General features: G+C 34.2%; 1 protein-coding gene across 50 annotated transcripts in view; it reads left to right on the top strand.

Moving 5' to 3' along the window:
* Window positions 1-25,716, top strand: part of Dscam1 (Down syndrome cell adhesion molecule 1) — a 135,025-nt gene that overhangs the window by 104,513 nt on the left and 4,796 nt on the right. For 24 of the 50 annotated variants that reach the window (XM_065349828.1, XM_065349839.1, XM_065349836.1 and 21 more), the window contains exons 13-35: window positions 10,558-10,854; window positions 14,913-15,032; window positions 15,124-15,294; window positions 15,374-15,521; window positions 15,608-15,756; window positions 15,851-15,982; window positions 16,062-16,229; window positions 16,305-16,542; window positions 16,914-17,155; window positions 17,241-17,396; window positions 17,486-17,622; window positions 17,698-17,854; window positions 17,943-18,212; window positions 18,293-18,524; window positions 18,595-18,771; window positions 19,077-19,243; window positions 19,370-19,558; window positions 19,900-20,055; window positions 20,411-20,557; window positions 20,869-21,062; window positions 21,156-21,339; window positions 22,525-22,689; window positions 24,292-24,355. In XM_065349828.1, the coding sequence (XP_065205900.1) occupies window positions 10,558-10,854; window positions 14,913-15,032; window positions 15,124-15,294; window positions 15,374-15,521; window positions 15,608-15,756; window positions 15,851-15,982; window positions 16,062-16,229; window positions 16,305-16,542; window positions 16,914-17,155; window positions 17,241-17,396; window positions 17,486-17,622; window positions 17,698-17,854; window positions 17,943-18,212; window positions 18,293-18,524; window positions 18,595-18,771; window positions 19,077-19,243; window positions 19,370-19,558; window positions 19,900-20,055; window positions 20,411-20,557; window positions 20,869-21,062; window positions 21,156-21,339; window positions 22,525-22,689; window positions 24,292-24,355 (4,060 nt within the window). Of the gene's footprint in view, window positions 1-1,416; window positions 1,708-4,318; window positions 4,595-5,778; window positions 6,064-10,557; window positions 10,855-12,382; window positions 12,671-14,912; window positions 15,033-15,123; window positions 15,295-15,373; window positions 15,522-15,607; window positions 15,757-15,850; window positions 15,983-16,061; window positions 16,230-16,304; window positions 16,543-16,913; window positions 17,156-17,240; window positions 17,397-17,485; window positions 17,623-17,697; window positions 17,855-17,942; window positions 18,213-18,292; window positions 18,525-18,594; window positions 18,772-19,076; window positions 19,244-19,369; window positions 19,559-19,592; window positions 19,776-19,899; window positions 20,056-20,410; window positions 20,558-20,868; window positions 21,063-21,155; window positions 21,340-22,524; window positions 22,690-23,628; window positions 23,686-24,291; window positions 24,356-25,716 lie in introns of all 50 variants that reach the window. The other 26 variants (XM_065349823.1, XM_065349806.1, XM_065349819.1 and 23 more) reach the window with 12 other exon arrangements.

The raw sequence follows: 25,716 nt of genomic DNA, 5'->3' as shown, positions 1-25,716 counted from the left end.
CAAAAAACTGTCTAAAATCATTATTACATACTATATATATGAAAATCTGTGATTTCCAAAATGTTGCTGGATGCTCCAAAACGGCTTGAATACCACTGTCAATTGACTTAGCATGTCGAAATCAGAGTATAAAGTGAATTTTCAGCCTTCTAACTTCACTGGGTAAAATTTTCTGGAAATTTAAACTTTCAAAAATCTTCTGGAGGCTCCAGCACGACTCAAAACGATTTAAAACAGTTCCCAATCGTTTCGGATGGTCGAAAATAGGGTACAAGCCAAATTTCAGTTTTCTGGGTTCATTTGGTAAAATTTTGATATTTTCAATTTTTTAGCCCAAATTTTGTTTTTGACAAATTCAACAAAAATTGAAAAACGCACTTTGTCGCCTGAAATTTTAGTATGTATCTTTGCATGTACTTTCGATTCAACTCGTCGGATTCAAAAAATTTTCTCTCAGTCGAGGTGCCTCCCATCTTCATTGAAGAAATTACCTCTTATTTGGCTCAAACTCCAAGGGTCGAAAAATTAAAAATAACCCCTATTTTTCTTAACAACCTATGTGTTTGCACCTGCAACTTGAAAATTAGGCAAACAAGCAAACGTAATCTCGTCGTATAATTGCTGTATGAAAAGGTTTACTTCTACTCTGAAGCATCTATACCCAATCCCCCTCCCCCCTCATATTAATATGTATATGTCAATTTTCGTAATGATTTCAATTGTGTATTATTTTTATTTTTTGATTCTCTAATGAATTTTTATCGTTTATTTTCGTCTGAAATTGAAATTTTTTACACCTCAAAGAATATTCCGATTAAAAATCTACCTATTTGAAAATCTCATCATACTTTAACCACTTCTAGTACCGATAAAACTGAAACAATTCTCGTTCGAGGAACCTTTGAAAGAAGGCGAGACAGTAGCAGTCCAGTGTGTCATATCATCGGGTGACTTGCCAGCCAACATGTCGTGGATTTTCAACGGGAACCCATTAAGTTCACACGAAAACGTAGTGATTACTAAATTAACGTCGAAAATTATATCCCTAACTATCGAGTCTGTGACAGCCCAAAATGCTGGAAATTACACCTGTACAGCTGAAAATATTGTTGGAGTGTCGAACCATACTTCTAGATTGTATATTAACGGTTGGTTACGTATTAATTAAGACCTTTTTTCCTTTCTTTTTGAAAAAATGGCTGGACGTATTGCTTATCAATTTTGTATTGCAGTTAAGGTATAGTGATACCTATTAAACTTTTGTAGTCTTTTGTTCTGTGTAATAAGCGATCTCTACTATTGATCTGGTTCCTGTTCTATACACTCTTACAAGATATCCAGTAATATTCCTATTCTTTGAAACAAATCAAATTTTTACGTAATATTTATAACCTATCTCTATTTCGTTTAAATTAGTTCCACCTAAGATTGTACCATTTACATTCGGCGAAGAAGTCTTCCACGCTGGTCAGCCGGTATCCATCCAGTGCAATATCGCTGAGGGTGATCAACCCATAAATGTGACTTGGTTCAAAGATAACCAAAAGTTGACCGGATCTGAGTATAACGTAACGATTACGAAGCTTAATCGTCACCTTAGCATTTTGAGTATCGAAGAAGTCGAAGCGTATCATATTGGAAATTACACGTGCTCGGCCCAAAACAAAGCCAGCATTAGTAATCATACGGCCATGTTATACGTGAATGGTTCGTCCTATGAAATTTAATGATTTAGATTGCGCTTTTATTATTTTTTTTATGGGGTTCGTGTGCTTATTCTAGATAATTTTTTTTCTTTCGTTTCTCTCACGTCGTGCATGACGCTTAATGTACAAAAGAATTTTCATATTTTCCCTACGTACCATAGGTATACTTATTATCATTCTGGAATAACTTTACATCGACCGGTGTTTAATTATAATATTTTATGGGGCTTTATATACTCATGTGTATAGTGTATTGTACGAATAATGTGTAAATGTAACATTACATTACTTCGAAGGGGTTATAACATTCGGCAATAACAAATTGTGCAAAGATTACTGTACGGATATTTTATCATTATTTTTCATCTTTTGAAATGATCCTATGTTAAAATTGCATACCTACCTACTTAACATTAACCTACGACAAGTTTATCTGATTTTTACGTCATGGTCAAGTCCTAGGGGCAGAAAATCTTGAAAACAGGCGAAATATTTTTCTGAATTATAAGGAAATATTTATTCGAAAAATGACTCGAGTGCTAAAATTTTATCACAAGGGCACCTTTTAAACTGGGACTCTCCGATTTGAACGAAACCAAGCTAGGTAGGTAAATCGAAAGACTACGTTCTAGGAGGATCCTTTAACCGAAATTTCAAGTGCTAAAATTCCTTTTTGGATTTTTGGCGGATTTTTGAGTATTCAAAAAATCTGTTTTAAGGACGATTTTCAGACTTTTCCATGAAATGCACCTTTTTTGAGCTAAGTGAATCAATAATGATGATTATTTTACAATTTGGAAAAATGTACCCACTTACTAGAAAAAAATCTAGAATTTCTATTTTTGCTGAAATTGCAATATGTGACGTAGTTCGAGTTGATATTAGTCTGGATATGAATTTATTTGATTTTTTTCGTTTTTTCTGGGATTTGCGAGTTTGGCCAAAAATTTACTTTTGAATTTGCACGCCTGAAATTTCTCGGACCCAATCCAATACGCACCGACCAAAATTGTAAGTGCTGAACTTCATTTTTGGGTCATAGTTAGGGGCTTCCATTATTTTCACATTGCCTCGAGGTACTCAAATTCAGCAGCATATTCCTCCAAAACTATGATACTGTGATCAAAACTGATTTCACAGTTCAAAAGGGCATTGAATTAAAAATTTTTTAAGAATTTTGAAATTTTCAAAAGTTGAAAGTTGACCTTTCAAGTTGAAAGTTCAAATTTCAAAATGGTGCTGTGAGTGGGAGCTACCATTTAAAATTTTGAAAAAATTTCCATAGATGTTCCTTTTGATGTTTTTTCGAAATATTCAAGTTTCGAGATGGGATCTTTTAATGTAGGGGGAGCACCTCCACCCCCAATTTTGGGCGAAATTTTTGAAAGAGAATCTGGGGCATGTGATATATCGAATTCTATGTTTTTGGTGACGCTGAACACGAATATGACGTCAGATTTTTGATAGGACTCCATCCATGGCCCCCCGCACCTCCCCAAAGGGGGTAAAAGTTCAAAAAAGTGTTTTGTTCGTGCGACACATGGAATAGTATGTTTTTGGTGACGCTGAACACGAATATGACGTCAGGTTTTTTATTGGACCCGTCCACGCTCCCCAGCACTTCCCCAAAGAGGGTAACCCCCAAAAAAAGGATTACATTCATGTGACACATGAAATGGTATGTTTTCGATATCGCTGAACACGAATATAGCCATAGTTTTTTAAATCGACCTCACCCCTCGCCCCCAGAACTTCCCCAATAGGTAAAAGTCAAAAAAATTTTCCTTCAACAGTTTTTTTTTAAATTTTTTAAATTTTCAAAAAATGAAATTTTGGCTATGAGGGTTTTAGAGCATGTTTTTTCCATCTATCTCGATTTCGTTCAAATTACAGAGTCAGTTCAAAAAGTGTTCTCGTCAATCAAACCCTGTTTCGCTTTTAACGTACGAGTAATTCAGCACTTATGACTTGACCATTTTCTTTCTCCCCACTTCCTTCACATACTTAGCGATGCAATTTTCTCACAATAGGTAGACTTTTGTTACAGTACCTCCCTCCATAATGCCATTCTCGTTCGGCGAAGAGGCGGTAAACGCCGGAGATATCGTACAACTCTCCTGTCTAGCCATCAAAGGAGACTCTCCTCTAAATATCTCGTGGCATTTTGACGGATTAACCGAACAAAACGCCGGATCACTTCCGAATGGTGTTTTAGTTACTCCGGTCAGCGACCGGGGTAAATTATTATTGGTAAATCCGGTGAATTTCGATCATCAGGGGAACTACACGTGTCGTGTCCAGAATTCTGCCGGAGTTTCTACGCATTCTTCGTTCTTATACGTTAATGGCACGTAAAGTAAAACCAATTTTCACGATGAAGTAGGATCCATGTGTTTTTTTTTCTTTTTTGGTACTTTGCAGTTTATTATTTTAGGCACGCTGGTCTGGTTATATTTTTTTCAAACATATACGTACTGATCCTTTTTGTATCCTAATAATATCTCTTATGATTATTTTGAGTATCACTAACTTCCCTGAACAAGGTGTAATAATGTTTAATTGAGATTTGTTTTGCGTTAAGATTATATGTATTGTATATAATTTGTTACTAGTTCCTCCGCGAATTATACCATTCGAGTTCGGCTCGTCGCCAATATATTCTGGTCAGTCGGTTCAAGTTACGTGTTTAGTGTCCCAAGGCGATTTGCCGTTAGAGATATTTTGGAAATATGAGGGCACCTCGGAGGGAACAACTACGCATAAGCTCGGTAGCAAAGGAAGTAGTTTGTTAATTGAAAACGCAGGCTTTGAGCATCGAGGAAACTACACTTGTTACGCTAAAAATGATGCCGCAACTGTCTCCTACAACGCGGTGTTAAATGTCCATGGTAAAAAAATATGGCTTGAATATTGTGATGATGGTGTTTTTTTTTTTTTGGTTCTTCTTTTTGTTATTCGTGATTTTATTACGTATTTCTTCTGTAATTTGTAAGACGTATTTAGGTACTTCCTCGTGTATATTTTCATATTGCATTCGTAGTGAAACGAACAAAATGCACAATGGCTTTGGAATTTTTTAGTATATAGTTTGGCTTCACACCGTATTCGTACATTTTTATCCTTATTTTATTTACGAATATTTTTTATGTATTTATTTTTAAGAACTGTTTTGTGACTGTAACAAATATTCTTGATATTTTCCCTCCATTTGGTGAAAAAACCCCTATACCTATTCATCATAATGTGTAACAAATTCTAGTCATACCGCGAATCGTACCGTTTGAATTCAAAAAACCAATTTTCGCCGGCCAATCAGCCCAAGTAACTTGTTTGGTATCCGAGGGCGATATACCGATGGATATATCGTGGAGTTTCGAAAGCTCGTTGCCATTTACCGAAATCGGTATTTCTACTCATAAGTTCGGGTATCAAGGAAGCGTTCTTCTTATCGCCGAGACAAATTCTAGTCATCAAGGCAGATATACATGTTCGGTTAAGAATAACGCCGGAACCGCGAATTATTCCACTTTGCTCGATGTACATGGTAAAATGAACCGAAGATATGTGCATGCGATATTTTATACTATCTACCTATATTTTATTTATGGGCCTGCCTGTGTTAAACCTATTCTGATTACCCGCCCAGCAAACAAACCAGCAGATAGAATAGAGTGGCTTTTTTTTTCGTTTACTTTGATTTAGTTTATTTTTCGACTAAGATGTATCTGATTTGTGAGATGTAAAAGCTTCGTATGCTTTGCTATTGCGAATTACCATTTAAGTTGCGTGGATTCGATGATTTCTCTTATTTGGATTTACAAAGTGGCTGGTTGAAGAGCCTCAAAATTGACATCAGAGGATCTTATGATGTGTATGCTACATCTCACAAATAAGAGTATTTTTATGATTTAGTTCCCGAATTTTATACCTATCGTAGGATATATAAGTTACCTACTAAACTTCCCGTGTAACTTTGTACCTACCTATTTAGTCTCCATTTGTATACCTATCTTTTAAAATTAATTTTCTTCTTTGAAGATATATAAAAAATAACTATAATGAAATTTTATAGTGATACCACGAATCGTGCCATTTTCTTTCGAGCAACCGATTTTTGCCGGGGTTACGACCCAAGTTACGTGCACCGTAGCTGAAGGCGATCCCCCACTTGAGATAACTTGGAGCCTACACGGTTCGGAAAAATTGACCGATTTAGGTATAACGACGACCAAAGCTGGGAATAAAGTTAGCGTTTTAGTCATCGAGAATACTCAACTTAGGCATCGAGGAAATTACACGTGCACGGCTCGTAATCCAGCCGGAACGACCAATACGACGGCTACGTTAAACATCTACGGTAATTCTTCACTCAAAGTCACAGAAAAAAAAAAGGTTATGGTGGCAATTGTACATTAATCAATTTGGAATGATGGTGTCGCGAACGTGTAATTCTCGCAATCACATCTCTTTTTGGAGAAATATTTCGTGGTTGCGTTTTCTTACCTGCATTTTTTATCTCATGAGCACAATCGTATATGTTATAATCCCCTTACACCTTATACGAATTTTTTTTCGGCTGTACTCGAACGTGTTTAATCAAGTTGTATCGAAAACTGCAACCCCCAACCCCCCTCCAGCAATCAAACTAACCGGTCAAACACAACACATTGGCTGAAAATCGTGGTAACAATTCGCACACATTGTAACATTATTTAATCGGACGAGCTCGTATAACACGCTAAAATTTTCGCGCTCAAATTCAAATACATAGCTACAATTAGCTTTTCACTAATTGCTAAATGAGGGTTATTACTACCGATATTAAGATTGTATGACACTGATAATTGATTATCATCTATGTAGCCTACGTGAGCAACAGCACCATGGCAGTAATGGTTATGTTATCTGTACCTATACACATTTATGCGTTTCTGCGGTGTTGTTTGTGTATTTTACCTATCTAATTTTTTTTTGCATGATGTACATTTGTGTACGATAAATGTATGTAATGTACATGTGTATGAAATCTCATAAATGTATCGCACAGTGCACTTTAAGAACTATGTATGCTCTTGTTTTATTCTTCGAAATGATTCGTCGTACAGATGACCTTTTCTGGTCGATGGTAATGAACTAGTTTTCAAATTAGGTACATACTTATTTGATTGTAAATTTTCTTAGTGAGTAAGATTTTAACTAAGATGTATTTTTAAGACGTATTTTTAGTCGTAATGAATTTCCAATTGAATAGCGTCAGTACCTCGTTGTTGACGAGAAGTATCACCATTTAATTTCCAATTGCCCCTCTTCGTTTGAATATTGATGTCTTTTCGAGATAGAATTCATGACAGCAATTTATAGCTGTAACGAGATGCAGCTTCGAGATGAAATGGATGGTATTGTTTTATTTTTATTTTTAATGAGGCTTCCAGCTCGGATACAAACAAAAGTTGGATTTTTAGAAATCATACCTTATGTATTTTCAAAATCCTCAAAGTCAAAATTTTGGCTAACTAACTGATTTTTTCATTTTTGACGAATTTTTGAAATTTCAAGAATTGCCATTTATTTGAATTAAATCCTAAAGTGGTATCTACTCATTTTTTTTTCATGTAGATTTAAATTGCTGAAAAGGGAGAACTGCATTTTTTGATTTTAGGTAAATTTTTAAAATGCAGAGCAAAAAATTGGACAAAATCCGAATACTAACTTGATCTAGAAGGCTAAAATTTGAGATGTACTCCACTTTCGACCACCTCAAATCAATTGGAAGTGGTTTCGAACCATTTTTAGCAGTTCTGAAGCCCCACGCACATTCTTGAAAACTGAAATTTGCTCAAAATTTTACCCCTAAAATTTACTTTTGCACCCTGATTTCAACATTCTGAATCGATAAGAGGTGATTTCAAACCGTTCTGGAGTTTCCTTCTTCAAGTTGGGATACCCTCTTCTTAGTGACTCTGAATTGCTCGCTGTTTTCAAAGTGGAAGAGGTGAGAGAACTGGGGAGGTCGTATCTGAAAAATCAGGCTATATTTAAATTCAATATCCTCGATAACGTAACAAATGGCACATCACGGTGATGTAATTTTCAGTTTTTGGTATTTTTATCATGTTGAAGGGCACTGGTGAGGGGGCTTTGAAGAGTAACATCGAAAAAATGAACCAATGTCGACACTTTTTTTTGAATTTTGACCAACATTTGGAGCTCTTGAACCCTTTAGAATTGTTGAAATCCTATTTCGAAAATTACTTTGTTGATAGAAGGGTAAAAAGGAACGGGTTCGTCTTGATTTTTGTCAAATTTTCAAATAGTAGCTTTCAGCTTTCTTCTTTATAACGGAGAATTGAGCTTCATCATTCATCTAAAAAGTTCAATTTTGAGTTTCACAAATTTTTAAGTGTAATATACTGATTATATGAATCTTTCATTTCTTTGTAACTTTGAGAACAATCTTGGCCCAAGCTCAACTAATTTTGAAGTACGGGTCTTAAATTTTCGAAAGTTATCGTCAAAAGAGACGTCGTAAAAAAAATTAAGTGAAGCCTTGGGATTTGACTACATTTTTTATTTAAATTAATAAGCCTATGGAATAGGCTCAGTTTTGGCCGAAAAATTTTTCCTACTAGGTAGCTAGGTAAATGACTGATCGATTTAATCGATTCTGATACTTACTTTGAATTTTTTTCAAAATTTTGGAATGGGAATAATATTTTGTGAAGTTTCACTATACAGTTAGTTGGAATTGTGAATTTTCGAGCAGGTGGTGAAATTATCATTTGGTCAAGTCAATTAAGATTTTAAGCTTTCAAAAGTTTGGTAGGAGTCAAAATATACCGAAGTTTCCAGATCAACTGGAAAAAGTAAAATTGAAGAGCTCTATTCCAAAGTGGATCAAGTCATTTTCCCCCCCCCCCCCAAAAATGCGTTCACAATTTTTGATGCTGAAATTTGTTCTGTTTCCAAAGGTCGGTGCATCTTTCCTTTCTTTGGACATAGAACAATTGCTTGTGGAAAAATTTACTTTGGTAAATCAATGACTTGACCCACTTTTGAAGTAAAAATCTCCGTAAAACGTGTTTTTTTTTTTTTTTTAAATGACTTAACCCACTTTGGAATAGAGCTCTTCAATTAGTTTTGGGACCTTGACATTAAAAAAAAAACAAATTCTCGTCAATTTTGCTAAGATGCTTTATTTGAAAACTTGCAGAGGCAATTTTAAATAATCATAACAAGGATTTTTCAATTTTCAAAAATTTGCCAAAAATCGATAAATTAATTTAGGCTGCTTCTTGTAGATTTGGAAATGATAAAAACCAAAAAAAAAGTTGATAAATTGAGATGAACTGCTCCTATAGACTTCATAAGTTGATTTAAAAATGACTATTTTCCAACATTTTCAGGTTCAAGTATTTTTTGAACAACTGATTTTTGTTCTTCAATTTTTCACACTTTATAAAGACGTAAAATTGTACCTATTATATGGGAAGAGTGGACGATGGATTGAAAAAAAGAGAAAATGATATAAATTTCCTTCATCTTCCTTCTGAATTCAGTACCCCTCAATTTAGACTTATTGTTTGGATTTAAGTATAAAAATATGCTTCAACGGAACACTGAACTCTCCAAAGTTTTGACAATTCTCTCATAAACCCTGTTTTTTATGTTTTTTTTTCAACAAAATATTTTTAGAAGTCTTCCCTTTTTTTTCGTTGATTTGTATTGAGCATTTCTGATATTCTGTCACTCTAAACGTGAATTAAAAATCATTTGAGGTTATCTATAAAGTTGATCTCAAAATGAGTACTTGTTCAGAAATTTTAAGCATTACCTATTTCATTTCAAAAAGCATCTCTAAACAATTTTATTCACAAAATATTAAATTTACAGCTACATTTCTTTTTGTATTGAATGCAGTGTTGATTTAGATTTTTTGTAAAAAAGAACCTACCTACTCTAAAAATTCCTACTTTCTACATTTTAAAAAACTGATACCTGAATTTTTGAAATTTCTAGTACCGCCTCGTATAGTGCCTTTTAGTTTCGAAGAACCTATATTCGCCGGACAAGCGGCCCAAGTAACGTGTCTAGTATCAGAAGGAGATTTACCTTTGAATATAACTTGGACTTATAAGGGTTCGAGTAATAGGTCTATGTCTGAGATGGGTATCTCGACGAGCGGATTCGGACAAAAGACTAGTATGCTGTTGATAGAATCCACAGACGCGAGTCATAGAGGCAATTATACATGCATTGCTCAAAGTCTATCGAATTTAAGGCTCTCTAGTCATTATTCGGCCGAATTAAATATTCATGGTAATTCTACGTAATACAACTATATTTAATGAACCCCGATTAAGTTGAATGTATTGTTTATAGCTTGACCATTTTAATGTACCTACGTAAAAGGTTCCTTATTATATGTACCTATTATTTTATTATGTATATTCGCTTAGGCTGGTGCAGATTGCATGAATTCGACCTTATGATATTATTATGTTCAAGTTTTGTTACTCGTATTATGCCCGCGCTTAAGTTATGATTTTATTTATGCAGTTTGTTGTGTATCAAGTATCAAGTATGGTTATTAGTGTCGTGATGTTGTGTGATCAAAAGGATTGTATTTTCTGAGGCTTTTTCTATATTCTTAAGTGTCTGTCTTGCCCAACCGTCTCGAAAATTTCTATTCTAAATGTATGGTCTATACACGGTCTAATATCGCAGATATTTCTTATAAGATGTGGTCTTTAAAATTTAAGATTTTTTGAAATTTGAAGGAATACTTATCGTTGGTTTTTGAGAAAAGATTTTGATTCTCTAATTTGTTTGTTCACCTCTGCATTGGTTATAGTACGTCCTCGAATAGCTCCATTCAAATTCGAAGAACCGATGTTTGCCGGACAAGCAGCCCAAGTGGCTTGTCTAATAACAGAAGGTGACCTACCATTGAACATATCTTGGTCGTTTAGCGGATCTGGCAATACACCTTTGTCTGAGCTAGGAATCACAACTAAAATGTTCGGTGTAAAGTCAAACGTACTGTTGATCGAGTCAACTGAGGCTATACATAGCGGAAATTATACCTGTACTGTTAACAGTATTAGTAACTTCGCTATGACTCAATATACAGCCGAATTAAACATAAATGGTAAATCGAAATATAGGAAATTATGCACTAAGCTGTATCTATTTTTTTTTCTTTATGTTTTCTTTCTTCTCCTTCTGTCTATTATGGCTTTCGTTAACGCGTTAATGTTACGTATACAAAGTTATTAGAGATTTCTTTTTTCGTTTCTTAGATAATTTTTTTATTTGGTTATTATGATTTCTTTTGGAATATAAGTGCAATCCCAGTACGTTGTAGATCGTCATACACCCAAGTATTGTCAATTTGTACCTATCTCAAGTTACCTTTAGAGCTTAGTCACCTCACGTTATAGTTCCACTACGAATTATAGTGCAAATAGGATCAAGTCTTTCAGTGTTTTATTTTTAAATGGCATAAAAAGAACGAAGATATCTCGCCAAATGTCGCTAGAAACGATTTTCATTATCATACAGGGTGATGTGAGAGGCTATAACGACTCGAATAGAATGGTTAGGCAACTTTTGTTACATTCATGGTTTGTGAAATGAATTGCCTACGTGTCTTTTTGAAGGAGGCGCCTTGTTTTTTCTTCTATTGATGAAAAATGAAAAAAACTGGTTCCTTCAAAGGATTATGTATGCAATTCATTTGACATATTTGTCAATGATTTTATCAATTTAGGAATTTGAAGGTTTTTTGATCATCGCAAGGGGCCAAAAATTTGAAAGATGTGTCTTCAATCTTACAGAATAGCATAAAATTGTGAACAGTATAATTAAATGTGAAATAGGTTGCATATTCGATGAATTGAAGGACCTTCAGATCGTTTCTGAATCACTCTGTATATATTTCTATAGTTCATAAGTGTTTTTAACATTATTTTAAGATTGTTTACCTATATTTTTGTCATTTTTTAAACCCATTTCTTTATTTTAATAATTTACATACCTATCTTTTAATTTTATTTGATCAATTCCACTGATGAATCCAATCTAATGAAATAATTCGAATATTTTATAGTCAAACCACAGATCGAACCGTTTACTTTTAACCTAAACACAATCAACGAACAAAACACCGCCAAAGTCCTATGCACAGTAATCTCCGGAGATTTACCAATTGAAATAAAATGGCTGAAAGACGGCTCCGCATTATCAGCCGGAGGTAATCGCCGCATCATGAAATTGGACGAAATGATGGTCATGTTGACAATATCATCTCTGTCAGTCAATGATTCCGGAAACTACACATGTTTGGCTAAAAATTCAGCCGGGGAAGCTCACCATACATCTTCGTTATACGTGAAGGGTGTGTTGACGAATCACTATAAGGAAGGGGTTTTTGTTTTTTCTTGGTAGTCGATTTTCATGTAGCGCCTGGCTGCATACTCGTATTTTTAGCTTGAAAGTTTTTCTGCTTTGGAAATAGTTTTTTATTCTTTCTTTTAGGCGTTGTTCGTTGGTCGTGTTGTGGATCTAATACGAGTTCCAAAATCTTCCCTTGTTCAAATATCTCAATTTTGTTACATGATGTCAATTGCGTTTGAAATTTTTTTCAAAAATTGTAAACCGAAGTAAAATTATTATAGAAATGGCTGTCATTCAACCGTTCTCGTTCAATCAAGATGGACTTAATGGTGGCACATCGACGAAAATCGTCTGCACTATTACAGCCGGCGATTCTCCTCTGGAAATTAGTTGGTTCAAAGACGAACAACCTTTGGTACAAAATGATAAGATTAAAGTAGTCGAGTTAGACGATATGACATCCATGTTATCGATGAAAAAATTGGATTTGGAAGATACCGGAACGTACACCTGTCAAGCTACTAATCCAGCCGGTGTTACCAAATATACGTCTTCGCTTCGTGTTAAGGGTATACCGATTTGAGTATATTATTTCTGCAATCTTGGTATTATTGTTTGATTGAACTTCTTGTACGCGAAAAAAGGCGAAATCTGTGCTTTTTGAAGAAATTGATCTGATCGATTTATCACTACGTAAAATAGTTTAGAGCGTAATTGTTATATTGTTAAGCGAATGTGTACGTGTACTAATTTTAAAATATGGTAGATTTATCCTATAAATTACCAACAAAAAAAATACCTAACTAATCGGTCGAAAATTAACGTCTTTAAAAAAATAACAAATTTAAATCAAACGAAGGATAAATTTTACACAAAAAAAATTTATATTAAAATCAAACAATTGTAACTTCCTGTATCATAATATTTCCTCAGTTTTCACATTACCATATGTTCATGTTCCTTCGAGCTCCCATTTCCACACAGTCTTTTTGGCTTATTTGCACTTGATTATTTGCACTTTTTATTCTGTCTTTCGGTAGTTAGTGCATGAATTTCTATTTCATTTTTCTCCTCTGTAGTTTTTAGCATTTATATTGGTATGCATTATATTAATGGTATGTTGTTTTGTAGTTATCATTGGAAATCAGTTATCGAGTATATTGGTGTCATTCATAGTACCGCATGCGAAAAACTGATTTTTGTGTGATATTTACCTTACTAAATTAACGCAGATGGTATTGGGTTTGTGTTGCCATATTTACTTATAGGTGCTGTTTTTCTTTCCAATTGGAGCTTCTTCATTTGATTTTTTCTAGATTAATCGCATGTTAATTTGCATGAAATTTTTGTTTTTTATTGCTGGATATCTGGTACGTAGATGGTACTTTTTGGTGTTTCTTTTTTGTTCTTTTTTTTTCATTTTGGTTAAATAGTTGTATTTTTAAGTATACGGGTTGTTAAAATGGCTTACGCTGTTTTAATGGCTCGTTTGGAAGAGTGCTAATTACAAAATGGGTACTTAGATCTGTTTTGATGAACTCGTGTTTTACAAAGAAATGGAGGATGAAGGATGCTGATGAAAAAGATACCTAGTTATTGGAAGATTCAAATGCTCCTTGCTTTTAAAAATATCTATACCTCAATTTCTGAGATTTTTTTTTCGAAAATTGAGATAACAATATTCTGATGATAGATACCTTGAGAAAATAAAAATGTTATATTATTAGTTGTTTAGGGGAGAATTTTATGTAAAATCAAATCTTAAAGATCAACACAGATAGACAAAATTTACAAAATTCATTTCGTGCCTAATTATGCATCTTTTTTTTTTTTTTTTTTTTTTTTTTCAATAAAACATGCAAACAAAAAATTAGTATTGCATTTTGAAATAATTTTTAAATTTTCGTGTCATCAATAGGTGCTCTAGGTCGGTATTATTTTAATATGTGATTATTTCAAAATTTTCAAAATGAGAAAAAAATATGCTAATTAATTTTTTGGAATGAAAAAAACTGAATTCAATTTTTTGGTGTTGTGAATTCGATATCATCCTGAGTTTTTTTGATCCAGATAGAAATGAAGCTTTTGGTCCGTGAAAATAATAAAATTTTCATTTAGAAATGTAGATAAAAAAAAGTGAACTAAAATCTGAAAATGAAACTTAAACGTGCCAATATTTAGGACAAATATTTGTTTTTACCTACCTAGGTATTTTATGTGCATTTTTTTCGATATTTAAATATTATTTCCGGTCAAAAAAGGTAATCAAATTTTTTTCCATCTGAAAAAATGAATAATGGAGAATCAGCATCTTTATTCTACTTATTTTTCTGTAGTCGAGTTCCGATGTTTTACGAATAGGTACAGAAAAATTTTTCATACAAAAAATTTTCAAGTAGGTTTTATACTTATTTTGAAACCACTTTGAACTAAAAACATCAACATACCCTCAAAAAATGCAATTTTTCTTTTCGAAAACTCTCATTTGAGAAGAAATGTGGGGACAATATTAGTCTCCATATCACCGTTATGCTCCATTTACCATCACCAAGGTGAATCTATGCGTTGAAATTGTAAAAAAATTTTTACCTCCCTCCCCTCCCATAAAAAATATATCAGAATAATTTTTCAAAAAAAAAAATGTTTTGATTCGATTTTGAATTGGATTTTGTAAAAAGAAGGAGGGGTTGGAGGGTGAGGAGAAAATTTGTAATTAGCATCTTCCTTAGAATTAATTTTTTTTTCAAAATAAAAATAAATGAAAACAGGTCATTACTTTATAACTAACCTGCTTTTTCTTCAATTTTTTAGTGCCTCCTCGCTGGATCTTGGAACCATCTCAGAAAGCTTTCGCTCAAGGCAGTGATGCTAAAATTGAATGCAAAGCTGATGGTTTCCCTCGTCCAACTGTCACTTGGAAAAAAGCTACTGGTAAGCAGAAAAATTATCCTTAGTTGCTTTCATATTTTTTTTTTTTTTTTTTTTTTTTTACAATGACTCATTTTATTTTTTCTTCTCTTAGGACAATCTCCCGGCGACTATAAAGATTTGAAAAATAACTCCGACATTAAAGTTGAAGACGGAACTTTGACCATTAATAATATTCAAAAGAGCAACGAAGGCTATTATTTGTGTGAAGCTGTGAATGGAATTGGATCTGGACTCTCGGCTGTTATTACTGTTAATGTGCAAGGTACCTAGCTATATTTTTTTCAAAAAAAATCTTATATTTAAGGACCAAACATCATTCTGGTATGCTTTGTGTTTTTTAGCTCCTCCTCAATTCGATATTAAATTACGAAACCAGACCGCTCGAAAAGACGAACCTGCCGTTCTACAATGCGAAGCCAAAGGTGAAAAACCAATCGGTATTTTATGGAATATGAATAACAAACGACTCGACTCAAAAGGCGATGGCAGGTAAATGCTAAGTGCATGATCAATATAATATTAGCAAATATCCAATTTTATAGTCTACTCACGTACCTATCTTATTTTGCTCTCAGATTCACGATTCGCGAAGACATACAACAAGATGGTGTTTTATCCGGTCTAAGCATCAAACGAACTGAAAGAAGTGATTCAGCCTTGTTTACTTGCATCGCAACGAACTCCTTCGGTAGCGACGACAGCAGCATTAATTTGATTGTTCAAGGTATTTTAGGGTTCATCTTTATTTACGGATTTGGGAAAACTTTTTTGTTTTTGAAGAATTTTTAATTACTTATGAATTTCAAATTGTTCTATAGAACCACCCGAAGCTCCCTATGGACTGAAAGTTTTGAATAAATCTGGCCGATCTGTACAAATGTCTTGGATTGCTCCGTATACTGGAAATTCTCCTATTACCAAATACCACGTCGAATATAAAATCACCAGAGGTAACTTATTTCATTTTTTTTGGCATAATTTTGAATTTTTCTAGAATTCATCAATCATTATGGTATTGGTTCATTTTAGGAACTTGGGATACTGACATGGAACGAGTTTTCGTCGCTGGACACGAAACTTTAGTATCGGTTATGACTTTACGCCCAGCTACCACTTATCATTTCCGTATTGTTGCCGAGAATGAGCTCGGACTCTCTGAACCATCCGATGTTGTGACCATAATAAGTGCTGAAGAAGGTAAAAATGTCATATCTTAATTTTAATGATTACCAATCTGAAATCTAAATTCCGAATTTTTTCTTCTTTCCTCAGCTCCGAGCGGTGCCCCGACCGAAGTACGAGTAGAACCTGTTGACCAAAAAACCTTGAAAGTATTCTGGAAACCACCCGAAAGATCCGAATGGAATGGTGAAATTCAAGGATATTATGTTGGATACAAACCAATCCCTACTGATAATAAAGCAACCACGGACAAGCCCTATGTTTTTGAAACCGTTGAATTCAACAAAGAAGATGGAAAGGAACATCATTTAGAAATTCACAACTTGAAGTGAGTTGATTTTCGTGTTACATTAGTCAGTTTAAATTCTGGGTTCAGATACCAAGTCAAATTTAATTCCAAATATTTAGTTGGAAAATGATATTTTATTTTTAGATTTCAAGTTGGTACCTATACTTAATTTCAGAGAAAGTTTGTAAAAATTGAAAAAAAATCTGTACTAATACTTATTTTTACAGCCTTTTTTTAAATTATTTTTTTTTAATGATTCGGAACTCATAATTGACTTTCAAACTGAAGTAAAATTTTGAAGAAAAAAAAACGAAATCTCTGATCATTTGAAATTTTAATCAAAGCATTAATATGAACTGAAGTCATGTTTAATTATCCTCAATGTTCACTAATGAAAAATAATTTTACAGAACCTACACCCAGTACTCTGTAGTGGTACAAGCTTTCAATAAATTAGGACCTGGACCTCTATCCAACGAAACGAGACAATTCACTGCTGAAGGAATTCCCGAACAACCTCCTCATGACATCAGCTGCACGACGTTGACGTCACAAACAATCCGAGTTTCGTGGATATCACCCCCTTTGAATTCGGCCAATGGTATCATTAAAGGATACAAAGTCATTTTCGGACCAAGTGAAAGTTGGTTTGGTAAGATTTAAAATTTTGGTACATAAGACGTATGCAAAGTATATCTAGGTACTAATTGCTTCATCAATTTGAATTCTTTTTCAAGATGAAAGTACCAAAGACACGATGATTACTTCTTCGAGTGAAACTATTCTTCATGGACTGAAAAAATATACCAATTATAGTATGGAAATCTTAGCTTATACCAGTGGCGGTGATGGTGTCAGAACTAACATAATTCATTGCCAGACTGATCAAGATGGTAAGTTTCCTCTTTCATGGAATACTTACAAAGGTTGTTTGTAGTTCACTAAATAAAATAAAATTGATGAAATATTTTTATTTCTACAGTTCCCGAGCCCCCATCAGCCATTAAAGCTCTAGTCATGTCTGTTGAATCGATTCTAGTCAGTTGGAAATCTCCAGTACAACCTAATGGTGTCATTACCCAATATACCGTTTATTATAAGGAACACGCTAATAAAGAAGTACGTGACATTTTTCAATTTTTATACATACAAGTTTCTGCTTAGTTTTCTAAGCTTCCCATCTTTCATGTTTAGGCCGAACCAAAAAGCGAAAAGGTTTCACCTCTACAAATGAATTACGAAGCTAAAAATCTCAAAAAAGCCGAACAATACGAATTTTGGGTGACTGCTTCGACTAACGTAGGTGAAGGCCAAGCCTCAAAAACGATTACTGTCGCTCCAAACGCCAAAGGTAAATTTTACCTAAAAATTAATTAATAAGTACTAAGGTTGAAAATGTAAGTACTGATAGGTATTCTAATACTCGATTTTGTGCACAGTTTCTGCTAAAATAGCCTCATTCAGCGATAATTTCACCGCCACGTATCGCGAAGATGTTAAATTACCTTGTCTAACCGTCGGTCAACCAGCACCGGAAATTTCATGGAAAATTAAAGGACGCCCTCTAGAAAGCAACGAACGTATAAGGCAATTAGCCGAAGGATCCTTGTTGATTAAAACTGTGACCAGGACTGATGCCGGAGAATACTCTTGCTCAGTTGAAAACTCTTTCGGAAAAGATCACATCAATCATCGTCTTATCATTCACGGTATTCCTCAATCCATCATCTATTGCAATGTTCCAAGCTTCGTGTTCTTTATTTTCACGTGTGTGAATTTTTTTTTACAGCTCCACCTCATCAACCCGAAGTAAAAATAGAATCCACTACGAATAACTCGATTGTCGTCTTAGTGAAACCTCATCCAGGTGAAACAGAACCCATCCATGGTTATACCATACGTTACAAACCAGATTTTGGAGAAGCTGAGACTGTTCAAATCCCACCCAACACCGAGAAATTCCTCATCGAAAATTTATCCTGTGGAATGAGATACAACGTTCAAGCTTTCGCCTATAATTCGTACGTATCGTGGTTAGATTTTGGTACTTTCTGTATGGAGGCTATTTTGTGAACTTTTTGACGTCTTTAGGATTGGCAATGGTGATACGTCGGTTGTACAACAAGCACGAACTTCAGGCTCGAAACCTGCATACCCAAATGTTAACGAATTCATTACGGTGGCTACCAATTCAGTTACTCTTCAATTGACAGCTTGGAAAGATGGAGGATGTCCAATGTATTACTTTGTGATCGAATACAAGAAGAAGTAAGAAATTCGTTGACAATTCGTTGTTTTATTAATTTATTATCTTTTGGTAAAAAAAAAAAAACAAAAAAAAACGTAACCCTGTGTTGCCGGATGGGGGACTTGGAAATCTAAAACACACTTTCAAATAATATTAAAAACACTCTTTTCTGGAGGGAAAGGGGGTCTGAGCAGAATGTGGAAAACTGTGCTCAGAAGCATGTACAAATTTTGAAGGAAGGTCATAAAAATTTTTTAAACAATTCCTCATTCAAAAATTAGGCTACCTTATTAATATTTAACAATATTCTATTTTTTCATCTCAGGGCTGCCAAAGAATGGAACCAAATCGCCAACAACGTGAAACCAACCGGAAACTACTTATTACTCGATTTAGAACCAGCTACTTGGTACCATCTACGAGTAACTGCCCACAACAGCGCCGGATTCGTCGTAGGCGAATACGAATTCGCCACATTGACCATGGAAGGAAGTACGTAAACATCTATGACTTCACTACGCTCTAATTAATATACCTATCTGCAAAATTGAGGGAGCGAGGGGAACTTGCAAAACATACCACGACACTGGATACTATTTGTAATGGTGGATGTTACAGGTACAATTGCACCAGCTCGAGAGCTAGGTGATATGAGCGATGGAGGCTTTAGGGCAACGAGTGATGAAACTGTGCGAATTCTGCTAGCGAACTTGAACCTATTTGTACCAGTAGCATCCGCCATTCTAGTTATCATTGTCGCATTCATCGTTATCTGTTTCATTCGTGGAAAAGGAGATGATATGAAAGGTAAGTCTATGGTTTATTTTCTGTTTGCTTAAAGGTACATTAGCTCCGCCGGAAAAGGAACAATCTTTATATGCTCTGTTCCCGTGGCTGCCTACGTGGCTCGATTTGAATATTGTGGTACCGGCTGCGGCCACTGTCGTTGTCGTATTCGTCGGTATAATTGTGATATGTGTGGCGTGGTCGAGACGTCATCCTCATGGCCAGACACGTTTAAGAGGTTGCTTATTGTATAATTAACTGTACTTTTTTACGTATTTGACTGAATGGATCGAAATACCGGGTGATAATTTGACATTTTAGTATCGTATTTATACTGAAATATGTTTCGTTTCTTTGTATAGATGATGTAGTTTATAATCAATCCATGATGAATGGAAATACCATCGATAAAAGACGACCAGATTTACGCGATGAACTCGGATACATCGCACCTCCTAATCGTAAACTACCCCCAGTTCCTGGATCCAACTATAATACTTGTGATCGCGTTAAAAGAGGTTGGTTATTATACTTTAATCACGATTTTCAATTTTTTTTTCTCTGGTAGGTTGGTTGAATGTATTTGAAATGATTTTGGCTTTTACGAAGAATTTATTTTTTCCAAATACCTATCGATTTTTTTATCTATGGTTAAGAGCTTAATTTCTTAAATTTATTTATTTTTTTTACTTCACGCATTCATCATCCTTATTATATTATTTTTTATTTCGTTGTTTATTCACTCATCTCATTAAACGCTGGATTAATATTTAACGTGATACTGGTATAGTATCTACGATAAAAATTCCGGCTTCATGTTTATTTTGTCATGCTTTTTATTTTACTTTAAACTCTGCTCGCCTGCACAATTAGGTTACGGGTCTTCATTTAGAAGTCATTCAACATGGGACCCTAGAGGAGGTCGCCATACATACGAAGAATTGAACGGACATGGCCCATGTAGGGGTCATCTTCCACCGTACCGTAGTTCCGATGAAACTCTTTATCAGAAATGTAGAGGTAAATTGAAAAGTTTTACTTGTTTATGCGGCGTCCTGCTCAACATGGCCAGTATACGTCGTCCAAGCTTTTTAAATAAGTTTTAAGGGTTTCTTTTCTCTCTTTTTTTTTCTTTTTTCTCCTGTATTTATCGCGTTTTGTCTTATATAAATGCACGTACACACCTATAACTCGATTACGAGGATCCAACAGGTTTAGTGTTTATTCCACTTATATTGTTTGGTAATCGTACAACACGAGGAATTAGTAGTTTAGAGTGGTTCATCGGTATTGAATTTCGGACTGAACACGAGGTTTTTTGATTTCATTAGGTGTTGACGATGAAATATGCCCATACGCTACATTCCATTTACTCGGCTTCCGCGAAGAAATGGATCCTTCGAAAGCAGCTGCAATGCAGTTCCAAACATTCCCACACCAAAATGGTCACAGCGGTACTATTGGACCTACTTCCATGACTCAAGCTAATGGTCATATCCATCAAAGAACTGGATCTCAATCTATGGTAAATATAGTGCTTAATGCGCGATGATTCACGTGGTGAATTTTTTATTCACATTTCTAGATGTTCTAATGTGATTTTATTTGTTCGTTGTAGCCTCGCACAAATGGCCGCTACTCTAGAGTAGGTAGCATTGGTGGACCAAATTCCACATTTTCTCCCGAATACGACGATCCGGCTAACTGCGGCGATGAAGAGCCGTATGGTAGTCAATATGGATCGTATGGTGCTCCTTACGATCATTTCGGGAGTCGTAACTCCGTAGGACGTCGCAGCTTTGGTGAGTACATAAGATAATCGGACGAAAATAATACGGTGGGTTCTGCGCCAGGAGGCATTGAAACGTTGCTTAAAATCGTCCAGTTTGAGTACGTGGCTTTTAAGAGAGTGAATGTGTGAACATTTGTGTGTTTTTTTAAAGGACCTGATTAATTTTGCCACGAATTGGGTTTTCTGTGTCTTATAAGGGGCCTTTAAACCAACTTGCATTTCGGTATTGAAATATCGAATTCATTGAATTCAATCAACAAGGGAACAGTTTGAAGTGTCCGCCTCCGATTAGAACCAAAATGCAATTTTTTTGGAAAGGTGGTGGTATGGAACCTTCATAACCAATATTTCAGCTGCACAAATTGTTTTTCGAATTTTGGTAAATTTTTTGAAAATTTAAAATTGAGCATTTTCGATGATTTGCTTTTTTCTAATTAAAAATATTGATAACATTTATTCATTAAAAGTGATGAAAAATCATCCCTAAACTACGTAATATCTGTTCCCCCGAATTCAAATTTTACTATTTCGAGCCATTTTGGAGTCTTCATCGCGATTTTCGATCTCTCCAGAAGACGTGAAAAGCTATCTGGGTGGCAAAAAATTGAGTTGTGGCTTATTTCCGACCTGTTTAAAGGAGGAAGGGCTTTCCAAACCAATCGTGTGAAAAAAATATGTGTAAAGTTGAATTATTTTGTGAAGATTTTTAAAAAGTTTAGTGTTTCATGCTCTCAGTGGGCGAAATATATTTTTTTCGACAGGGAATAGGTACTCAAAAAACATTAATTTTTTTCTCTAAGAAATGAAGTACCTAACGTTATTTACTGTAAATAATTCTCAACATTTTTACCATTCTGCTGTGGTAATTAGTTCGTAGGTATTAAAAAAAAAAACAAAAAAAAACTATTGGATTTCGAGATTTTTTTCATTTATTTCCATTAAAAATGAGAGAGAGATGGTTAGAAAAAAAAATGACAATGAGATGCATACCTATGAGCATTTTTTTCAATGTTTTTTATGTCAAGTGTTGCTGTAGTAAAAATGGTACCTATGAATGATTTTTTCTTTAGGTTCCCCTCTCCCCCCCCTCCTACAAGTCTTCTGATGCGAGGGTGATTTTCTGTTCCTTGTCTTCGTTTTCAGCACAGTCATCAGCGTAAATGATCATTAACAAAATCATAATATGTAATTTCAGGTTCTGCACGTAACCTACCCGGTAATTCGAGTCCTGAACCGCCTCCACCTCCACCAAGAAATCATGACCCGAACAGTAGCGGAACGACGGCAAATGATTCCAAGGAGAGTAATGAAATGTCCGAGGCAGAATGTGATATGGCCCTGAATCGCGCCAGTTATGGAGGTAAAATTTCAGTTTATAGTGGTAGAGTTTTTTCTGCAAGTTCTTCTATCAAAAATTGAGATTTGTTGGACCAAAGTATACTTCAAGTATAACTTTTTAGTTTTTATGAAATTTAAGACAGTTGGAGAATACTAATTTTGAAAAAGGAAAAGATGAAAGATAGCTTCTTGAAATAAATAAATTTCTCTGAAAAAAAAACAAAATTTTAAATTTTTGGGCCAATTTTTTGTGTTTCTGTTAATAGCTAATGTACTTGTGAAAAATCTTGAATCAATTTTGAAGAGTAATATTAAGCTTAAGTGCTTTTTAAAATAAAAGAAAAAAAAATAGCAAAAGTCATTTTCAAAAAAAAATTTTTTTTCGATGAAATTTGAAAAAAAAAATGAAGTAAGGAACACGTATAAGTTAACAAGATAATTGAGTAGTTAAACTGAATCTTTTAAGCGCATTCGTGTAAAATTTCCTTTTTCACCAGCTTACTCATTTATTAGTAGTTTTCACAACATTAGTTAGATCTCTCACGCTTGCATGTATTTTATACCTACGTACCTATTGCAGTTTTACTACGATACTTTTTGTGTTAGATTTCGTATTCACATCACCGCAATTTGATCGCATGTGCCTTTTAGGCCTACGTAGGCATCATCATTATTGAGTTGCATTTTGTTGTAACATTTTACAGCTGCCTTTTTTGTATACATACTCGTAGTTCACGTAGCAAAAGTTACTATAGGCTAACGATCATCAAATGTATCATAAACAGCACCCATATGTTTATATTCATAATCTCATTATCATCTGTGATCAAAAAGTCATCTTTAATGTGTCTCATCATTACGTATACTTACATTTAGTATCAATAAACAACCCACACGTCAATATTTTGTACCTACCAATTTCACACTTGTAATCTAAACACCTATTTTTTATGCTGAATAGGCAGATGGAGCCAGAAATATCCACCAGATAGGGGCGTTCTAGTTTAAATTTCTTGAGGTAAACACCACCAAAATATCCATTGCACACGTTTCCTCAATTTAAAAAATTACCTGGTTTAACGTACTTCTCTCTTTAACTATGCACCAAAATATTTTAAGCGTGTTTAACCCGGCGCTGGTCCCAAAAAAAAAAATTATTCGTCTATTCTAAAAATGTCGTTTATTGCTATTACGCTTTTCTTGTGATTATTCGTCGTGTGATTTTCATTAACATTTTATTGTTGCTTTATTCGAATTTTCCATCGGTCAATAATACTTACATTGATCAAGCTTATACCAACCCATATTAACCCTATTGTGCCTATTTGACTTTGGCGTTTGAAATTCCGCGTACATTAACATTTGCATACTTACCATATCACAATTTTGTACTAACTCACTTATTCATTCGACAATATACAGCAGGGTATACTTCATGCGCAACATTTCCATTTTGTGTGTTGTACATATCGTGTATTCAATTCATTACTAAGCTTTCTATCTACTTACTCGTATTTCTTCTCTGAACGAGTAAAACCCCTATATCTCATCTGCATCGTAAAATATGGTACCTTAGATCATTTACCAACATTGGTTTTACATAACATTGTATTTATATTTACAGTTGGTATAAGGGGAAACTCCAAGGATGGTTTGACCACCGAGGAGATGCGTAAATTGATCGACAGGTCAGTAAATTCATTAAAGCCATAGATTATATTCTAATATACATCTTAGGATATCTACTGCAATCATACGTAATAACTATACGACATTCTATAAAAACAAAATTCTAACATGGCGACGGATAAATGAACAGAGGTGTAAATTATCTAATGGATTTTTCTTAACACATGGAAATTAATTTATGGGTGAAAATTTCTTCCTTCCTATTTGAGTAGTTAATGGCTATTAATTAATAAGTTTCGTATATAATGCTCGAGAATAAATGCATGGCCGAGTAGGTATATACGAATAGGCTACGGTAATTTTGTAGAATAAATATTTGTAGATAATGGTAGTAATATTTTGTATTTTGTATTTTTCTTTTCATTTTCATTATTGCTTTCAAAAAAAAAGGAAATCGTAAGTTTTATTTATTATTATTGCATGCTATCTACGTAATATTGGCACTGTACTAGCGATCTATTTATAATTTATCTATCGTATTAAACGATGAAGTGGAGGTGCTGAGAAATAAGCTTTAAACTCAATTAAAGCTTTTTCAAATCTAAAGAGCAAATTAGGTATAGGAACATATTTTAAACTTTCTCATTCATTGACACCGTAAAGCACTCTGAAAGCACCTTTCAACATTTTAATATCATTAAATATTCTATATTAAGCATTCAGGTATATGTATGCTCGGGCAGATTGAACTGTCTTAAGGCCCAAAATTCAATGATGATGAGCACTTTTATAACATATTTTGTTTTTTTTTTTTGGGGGGGGGAGAAAAATGGTAGCTCAGACTTGAGACTCTAAATTAAAAAAAAAAAATGTCCAAAAAATAAAAGAATTAGCCAAAATCTCAAAATTTTGTTCAAAAAGTTTATTTATGCAGTTTGCAGCTCGTGAAATGATATTTTTAAAGAAGTTGATAGAGTGGGGGCAGGAGGTGTGGCCAAAAAAGCAACGGAATGATGTCGAAGAAACGTACGTTTGTATTAAAGAAACATGGGTACCGAGATTTACCTCCCCCCCCCCTATTTTTGAATTGAACTGTGAAGGAGTTGAAGTTATTGAAAATGAGCCTTTTCATTCTGGTTTTAAACTTCATCTGACGAATTTTTTCGATGACCCAGACCATTTTTTCGAGAGAGGTACCAACTTTACGACTCATTTTTTACATCCAAACTTTTACATCATTTCGACGTTTCACAATTTTTTTTGGCTTTTTGCAAACCTTTGCGAGACATTTAGTTCAATGTTTTATTTTTTTCGTGTTTTTTTTTTAATCATCTTCCAATCCAAATCTTTAATCTTGTCATCTGAATGGTATCGTAAAAAGTATTCCACCTTTATCATTCAGCTTTAAAAGCTCAAATAT

This window comes from Planococcus citri, chromosome 2 (genome assembly GCF_950023065.1).
Source record: "Planococcus citri chromosome 2, ihPlaCitr1.1, whole genome shotgun sequence".
Classification (NCBI taxonomy): Eukaryota; Metazoa; Arthropoda; class Insecta; order Hemiptera; family Pseudococcidae; genus Planococcus; species Planococcus citri.
Note: the sequence above shows the minus strand (reverse complement) of the source record. Positions and strands in the feature narration are given on the sequence as shown.